The 7500-nt window shown below is 46.5% G+C and overlaps 1 protein-coding gene across 3 annotated transcripts in view; it reads left to right on the top strand.

Annotated features, from left to right (window-relative positions):
- Window positions 1-7500, top strand: part of crtc3 (CREB regulated transcription coactivator 3) — a 45214-nt gene that overhangs the window by 13065 nt on the left and 24649 nt on the right. For all 3 annotated transcript variants that reach the window (XM_062548478.1, XM_062548480.1, XM_062548481.1), the window contains exon 4: window positions 4056-4117. In XM_062548478.1, the coding sequence (XP_062404462.1) occupies window positions 4056-4117 (62 nt within the window). The remainder of the gene's footprint in view (window positions 1-4055; window positions 4118-7500) is intronic.

A 7500-nucleotide genomic window follows, 5' to 3' on the forward strand; every position in this document is an offset into this window, starting at 1 on the left:
TTATGGTCCGAGAGAGAGAGTGTGTGTGTGTGTGTGTTATAGAAGTGTTATGTAAGAGCTCTTGGGTGTGACATCACCCTATCTGGCAGGGTGTAATCCTCTGCTCTGGGCAGCCAGCCTTACAACATAGCCTGCTGTGTGTGTGTGTGTGTGTGTGTGTGTGTGTGTGTGTGTGTGTGTGTGTGTGTGTCTGCACGTGTGTGTTTGTGACCTGCTGCCAACCTCGCTATCCCATGAATGCATGTTTGTACTTGTGTGCATACGTAGACACAATCCATACAATTAGCTTTACACCCGGTGTGTGTATGTGCTTGAGTGAGATTTAGAGAGTGAGACGACAGGCAGCCTGTCACACATAAATGGATATGTTTGAACGTATCAGACCTCTAGTCACACACACACACACACACACACACACACACACACTCCCTCAGAGCCTGCTGCGCCTTCTCATGACCGGTGCCAGTTCATCAGGCACACAGACTCACTGCTGCTGTGTTTCACCAGCTTGAGCAATGGAGAGGTGTGTGTGTGCGTGTGTGTGTGTGTGTGAGCGAGTGAGTGATGCAATTTTCATTTGCCGGTGCTTCTCTTCAATGCACATTAGGTAAATAAGGAAATAGCCATTTTAGTTTTGCTTAAAGAAACACACAATCAGTCATGTTGTTTTTCGGAGTGAAATTAATGGTAGCTAGAGACTCATGCGCGCGCACACACACACACACACACACACTCACACACTCACACACTATTTGGAGCTAGTCCTGATGACTCATTGGTGTCATTAGTGCTTGTTAGCAGCTTGTCACAGACCAGTGTGATTGCACTCTCTCTCTCTTTCTCTCTCTCTCTCTCTCTCTCACTCTGTCTCTCTCTCTCACACACACACACACACCTACAGTATACTCGTGCAGCACTTAAGAGAATAATGCAGAGATAATTTGTTGAAGCGATCCAGAAATCTGAATAGCTTCACAGTATGTGATTTTCCATGTGCACACTGCAAATAAACTTTGCTAAAAGCAGTCTGCAGCTCTGGGACATTGGACCTCTGTGTGTGTGGGCAAACAAATGACCAGTGGCATTAAGAATCTGGAATACCTAGGCTTATTGAAACCAGGCATTTCATTATATACATTTAACTAATTTAATTTATATTTATATGATTTAACAGTGTAATAAATCCCCCCCCAAAAAAGATAACTGTTTCAGGTCAGATTCAGAATAAGAGCATTTTCTATTGGGGGCGTTGATGACTTTGTTAGATTACAGGCAGAAGTTGACCATTTGAGCTGATTAGCATTTATAGAATCAAGCTTTATTGAGCTCCCCCAACCTGTAATCTTTCATGCGGTCATTAACCTGTTCTGAAGAGTCGTTGGTTCTGTCTTGACTTTTGACATGTTTATTTGTGTTTATTTCCTTATTTCCAGTGAGGTTGTTTTCGGTTCGGCCTGTTTTTTTCCTTCTATTTTTTTTTTCTTCTATGTGTGCAGTGCAGGGTTATTCCGAAGCTGCTGGCCGTATTTGTAGAAAGGCGCAGAATGGGTGAGCAAAGGACCAAGTCCATTAATTGTCGGTGCGGAACCCGACTTCACGGAGGTCTGCGCTCCGAGCTCTCTCCTCCTTTTCTTACTCCTCGTTTGCTCCTCCTCTCGCTCTTTTCCGTGTTTTCTCCCGCAGGCCAGATGTCCCTTACAGCCCCAGTAGTGACAAATCACTTTAGCAGCGCTGGCCAAGATCACGCCGCCTGCGTGGCGCACTCTTGCACTCCCAACACACATCGCACATGCAAACGCACAATCTCATATTACACAAGCCGTGTTAGATTTACCACAACGCACTCTAAATTAGGTTGCATATTTTGTCAGGATTACACAACCTGTGACAGACACTCGTATGCATCTTATGAAACATAACAACCCAATTACTCGCGGTCTTCTGTTTTCATCTAATTTTATAGTGTGTTATATTGCGTGTAGTAGTGCTTGTGTGTGTGCTAGGGATTGTATAATATAGGACAAGCAATTTATTGATGGTAATTACTTTTGGAAAGACTTTTAAATATAGGTCCATCAGAGGCGTGTCTGTCTGTGTGTGTATGAGATTAACTTGGAGGAAATGGCCCACACAATTCAAACCTCCTGGGTCTTACAGAGACATGATTGTCATCCTCTCTCCCTGTCCCTCCCTCTCCCTCCCCCTCTCCCTCGCTCTCGCTCTCCCTCTCCCATCTTTTTTGTGCAGTTCATTAGCCCTGATAACACACACACACACACACACACTTACTTTCCCTTGCGTCCTCTGGCGGCTTTTCTTTTCAACCGCAGACATATTCGGCTCACACAAACATGCACCTGCAGACACGCCATTGGCTTACACGCTCCCGGGAGATGAACATGTTTGTGTGTGCTTGTGCACATTTGTGTGTGTGTGTGTGTGTGTGTGTGTGTGTGTGTGTGTGTGTTTGCCTGCCCCGAGGCCAGTGGGTTGTAGTTTATATCTTTGGCTTAGCCGTGCCAGCCTGCTCCCTCCCCTGTAAACCTGTTCAGCTGGATCTATGCATTATTTCCCGCTCAACTGCCGACGGCCAATGAGAGGCCTGCACCTCTGGGAAAGGTTTTTTATTGTTGTTCTCTGCGCGTTGTTAGAACATTGATTCGTACGTGTCGGTCTGGGACTGCGGCGCTGCGGCAATTGCATAGCTGTTCTGTCATGTGCAAAAGCAGAGCTGTTCTTATAAGCTCACATTAACTTGAGCAACAGACTCTCTCACTCACACTCTCTCTCTCTCACTCTCTCTCTTGGTCTGTCTCTCTCTCTCTCTCACTCTCTCTCTGTCTCTGTCTCTCTGTCTCTCTCTCTCTCTCTCTCTCTCTCTCTCTTTCTCTCATTTTGTCCCTCCTACTTTTTTCCAGGCGTTATTTTTTTTTTGTTCTACTAAAAGACAGGAGTCCTTTTTGGATGAAAAGTGAAGTAGGAAGAAGTGCAAGGAAGGAAGAAGAGACCTCTCCTTTACTCTGCCCATCTGAATCACTTATGTGTTTATGTGGCTTTATCTGTTCATCTATGAAGCACTTTGAATTGCCAGTGTGGATGAATTGGGCTACAGAGATAAACATGCCTTGCCTTGTCTCTGTACCCTCCCCTTTTCTCTCTAGCTTCCTTGTGTTGATACTTTTTCATTCTTTTCTCCTCTCCTCTCTCCCCCTCTTTTTCCCCATTGTTTTCCTCTCAACAATATAAGGAGACAGGGTTATTAGGAACTAAAAGCTCTTTGAGTAGCAAGAGAAGCTCTGTATAAATGTAATGTGATGGGGCTTGGTCATTCTGCTGTTGCTCCCATTGCTCTACAGACCTGCTTGGTTTGGCTGAAGGAGGAAAGAGAGAGAGAGAGAGAGAGCCTCTGTGCTTAGCCCCCTGTCTTGTCTTGCTCTGTCAGGTCAGGTTATGGAAGCTGTGATCTCTGAGCAGCTGTGGAGGATCAGGTTTTGTGTGTTTGTGTGTATTCGTGTGTGTGTGTGTGTGTGTGTGTGTGTGTGTGTGTGTGTGTGTGTGTGTGTGTGTGTGTGTGTGTGTGTGTGTGTGTGTGTGTGTGTGTGTGTGTGTGTGTGTGTGTGTGTGTGTGTGTGTGTGTGTGTGTGTGTGTGTGTGTGTGTGTGTGTGTGTGTGTGTGTGTGTGTGTGTGTGTGTGTGTGTGTGTGTGTGTGTGTGTGTGTGTGTGTGTGTGTGTGTGTGTGTGTGTGTGTGTGTGTGTGTGTGTGTGTTTGTGTGTATTCAGTGTGTTTGCATTCAATCAGTGTGGTGCTTCACTCATCAGCTCACACACACCAGCAATGCTGCTGCATTCTTTGAGGAAAAAACAAAACACATCTCAAACAAATAATTTGAATTCAAACCGAGCACTGTACACTCGGGCATCTCATGCCTGGAACATCACTTACAGAAATTGCATGTGTTGAGTGTAAATTGTTATGACTGCTATATGAATATGTGTGGTTGTGTATATTTGTTTCATGCCATTTTGGTTTAGGTTTTCCTTAACTCTGCCTCACATGGAAAGCTCTCCGTACAGCTCTGTCTACCTGTCACCGCCACCAGACAACAACTGGCGAAGGTAAGTCTCTCTTCCGCAACTACACATCACCCTGTGTGTGTGTGTGTGTGTGTGTGTGTGTGTGTGTGCGCCTGCGCACACACACGTTTGCTTTTTGCGTGCATTCATATTTTAACATCTTCCTGACGTCAGCCTTCTACTCAAGTGAAGACTCGCGCCACAACTGTGCTCCATCTACGTAACCCGTATAGTAGTCATTTCCCACAGTGCAGCTGATAAGCAAAGTGAGGTCAGCTGAAGAGGAGACGCATCACTCGGCGCTGCCTCTACTCTGAGGCCCCTCAACCAAGAGCCTCTACAGAGGCAGCGTTCACACACACACACACACACACACACACACACACAGAGCATCCTACTGCTAGCAAAGGAACACAGGCACATTTACTTTGCCCTAAAATCTTTGTTCATCTTGGGCCTTTTTTTTTTACTGTCCATTGAGGTGCCTGTTAAATGGCCTTGCACAGGCTGTTTCTCTCTCTTTCTCTCCCCCTCTCTCTCTCTCTCGCTCAGCCTTTAATTCTTTTTTCCTCTCCTTCTGTCTTTCTTTCTTTCTTTCTTTCTTTCTTTCTCTCTTTCTTTCTCTCTCCCTTTTCCTGTGGATGTCCACTGGAAAGCCATAATCATTTGAAGCACTGATCCTCTTCAAGAAACAACACAAAATCACCAGAGGATTAATGGCCGTCCGTCTGCAGTGTCCGGGCGAAAGAGCCAAGCAAAACCAATGAGACATCCACAATCAGTAATAATGGCCACAGATGAGCTGCAGAACGCTTTTTAGCAGTGCCTTCACAACAACCGCAACATCAACAACCACAACCACACACAAAGCATGCAGAGACAAAACCATGCATCATCCTCCAGATACAGCTGGTGGACAGTTTGCACCAAAGATTCTAGAGCGTAGTTCTGTTCTAGAATCTTTGGTTTATACGCACGCACACCGCCACACAAGTACGCACACTCCATATATTTGCAAACCAGAGAGACCGAGGGGACACATTGAAAACGCCAGTTCTACACAGCCAGATTCCCAGACCCACTGCTGTGTTTACCATTGGCCTGAACTGCGGGCCATATCGACGGTTTCCGAGAGCAACCCCTCCCCCCATGTCAGTGCTGTGCTGCTGCTGCTGCTGTTTTGAATTTGGCTCTGGCTGCCGTCCAGCACCACGCCCCTCTGCTGCTCTCTGCACTGGGAGAAGCCAGGCGACGGAGCAGCAGCAGCAGCAGTGCCGCCGCCGCCGCCATCTTGGCTCCAGTCGCACAGCTGTGCTCCCCGGGCTGTGACAACTGCGAAGCCAGCGGCCAGTGTGTGCTACAGAAGTAGCCATGTTGGCTCTGGCCACTGTTAAACTGAATGAGCCACACCCAGCCACACACAAACACACCTAGGACAGGTTGGCCCTGGCAGACAGCCGTTAAGTTACTTTGTTGTGTGTGCATTTGAATGGCGTTGCGTGTGAGTGTATGAGTGAAAGATAACATGCTATCTTCTTTTAATATTAATGTACTTTTAATGCATTTTTCACTAATGTGTAATAGAGCACAGTGTATTATTGTGTGTATTATGCATAAATGAAAATGTTCACCTAAAATCACTCACAGTTAATGTGTATATAACCTGATCAATGATATGTTGTTACACTGAATTTCACGATGTTGTTAGTGTTTGTCTTCACCCTCCCTCCTGGTTGCAGTTGGCCGGTGAAGAGAAACACTTTCTCTGGGTCCACATGTTTAGGGTTTGTGGTGTTTTTTGGGTCTTGACTCCTGGTGAACCCCCACATGCTAACGTTGCATTTCTCTTCTGATTCTAACCCACTCTTTCTTCCCTAAAGGATGAGTGTGTAAACTCAACTCTTGTTTCTCCCCCCCAAAAGCTGGAGTAGCACTAACCTTCCCAGAGCTGTATAGACACACTGCCTCTACCGCTGCCTCTTCACAGACTGATTGATTGGGTTCCTCCTTTCTCTTAATGCTATTATTCAGGACCTCTCCCTTGATAATATGGTGTTTCTCTCTTCTCTCCCCCTTACTCCCTGTTCCTGTGTGTGTGTGTGTGTGTGTGTGTGTGTGTGTGTGTGTGTGTGTGTGTGTGTGTGTGTGTGGTCAGTTGAGGCCACTAGGTTGATAAGCGAGCTGTTCTAGTTTATGTTTTGAGTAAATCATAGTGGCAAAGATCTGGTGGTAAGGGATTGGGTGGGGAGAGTGTGTGTGTGTGTGTCTCTCTCTCTCCCTCTCTCTCCCCCTCTGCTCTTGTAACAGTCTGATGTGGTCGATGTTGTGTTTTGGCTTGCAGTGGAACAGATGTTTTGTGTCGGCTCGGGTAATGACGCCCTGAAAGTCAGCCGGAGATTTGGGTCTGTGCTGAGAGCGACATGAGTGATTTTCAGGGCCGATAAGAGATCCTGAACCGCTCTGGTCCACACTGGCTCTTTCCGTCCAGAGCTTCCCCAGCATCGGGGCAGAGCGAGCCATCAGGAACACAGAGAGATTTCAACTGTTAATCTGTGTGATGTGCTCCATATGTAGCTTTATTTTAGGGATTTAGCCCCAGATAGCGAGCATGAGAAATAAGGAGGCTCTCGTGTCTGCGTGTGTGTGCGTATGTGTACATGTTTTTTTTTTCAGTCTCTAGCACTGTATCCGTTTACAACATTTGATACACCTTTTAATTGGTTTCATTTATTCAGTAACTATACACAAGTGACAGTACTCTGACATACGATAGCCTCTCTGGGTGTTATTGACTAGGCGTTTGTATTAGAGGAAGTTCTTGCATCTCCATGGCAACAGTGTGGTGATGGGTTCCGTTCCCGGGGAGCTCATGTATAGGGGCCTCTACAGTCATTTACCTTTAATTGAAATCAATAAATCTATGGCCAAGTGTAACCATGAAGACAGCCAGGTGGGGATTGCTGTGTTAATGGAATGGAATGAGAGGCTGTGGAGGAGAGGGAGGTGCTGGCACACTATGCCCAGTTTGGTGGCTAGAGAGCTGGGAGGCTGATGCAGCTAGAGTCCCCTGTTGGGGGGAGAGCGCCCAGTTGGACCATTTGCAGTAAGCATCACATGTGTTGCTTTACATTACATTAGTGCCTTTCCTCTCTCACACACACACACACACAGCAATCTAGGTCACCTGACAAAGTTGGATTTGTGTAGATATCCCATGTCCACACAGACATGCTAGTGCACTTTGTTGTGTCCAGGCGAGTGGCGTTTCCTCTGCCTGCTGGGAATAGAGCTGTTGGAGGCCTATAGGTTGAACTGGGTCAGTGCATGTTGTATTTTGTGTGCTTTGACAGATTTTTGTGGTTGGCTGAGAATATGCAGTCCAATAACGTTTCCACCCAGCTGTGTCAAGTTCCGGGGGGTTGGGT

The sequence above is a fragment of the Sardina pilchardus genome, chromosome 11 (genome assembly GCF_963854185.1).
Source record: "Sardina pilchardus chromosome 11, fSarPil1.1, whole genome shotgun sequence".
Lineage (NCBI taxonomy): Eukaryota > Metazoa > Chordata > Actinopteri > Clupeiformes > Clupeidae > Sardina > Sardina pilchardus.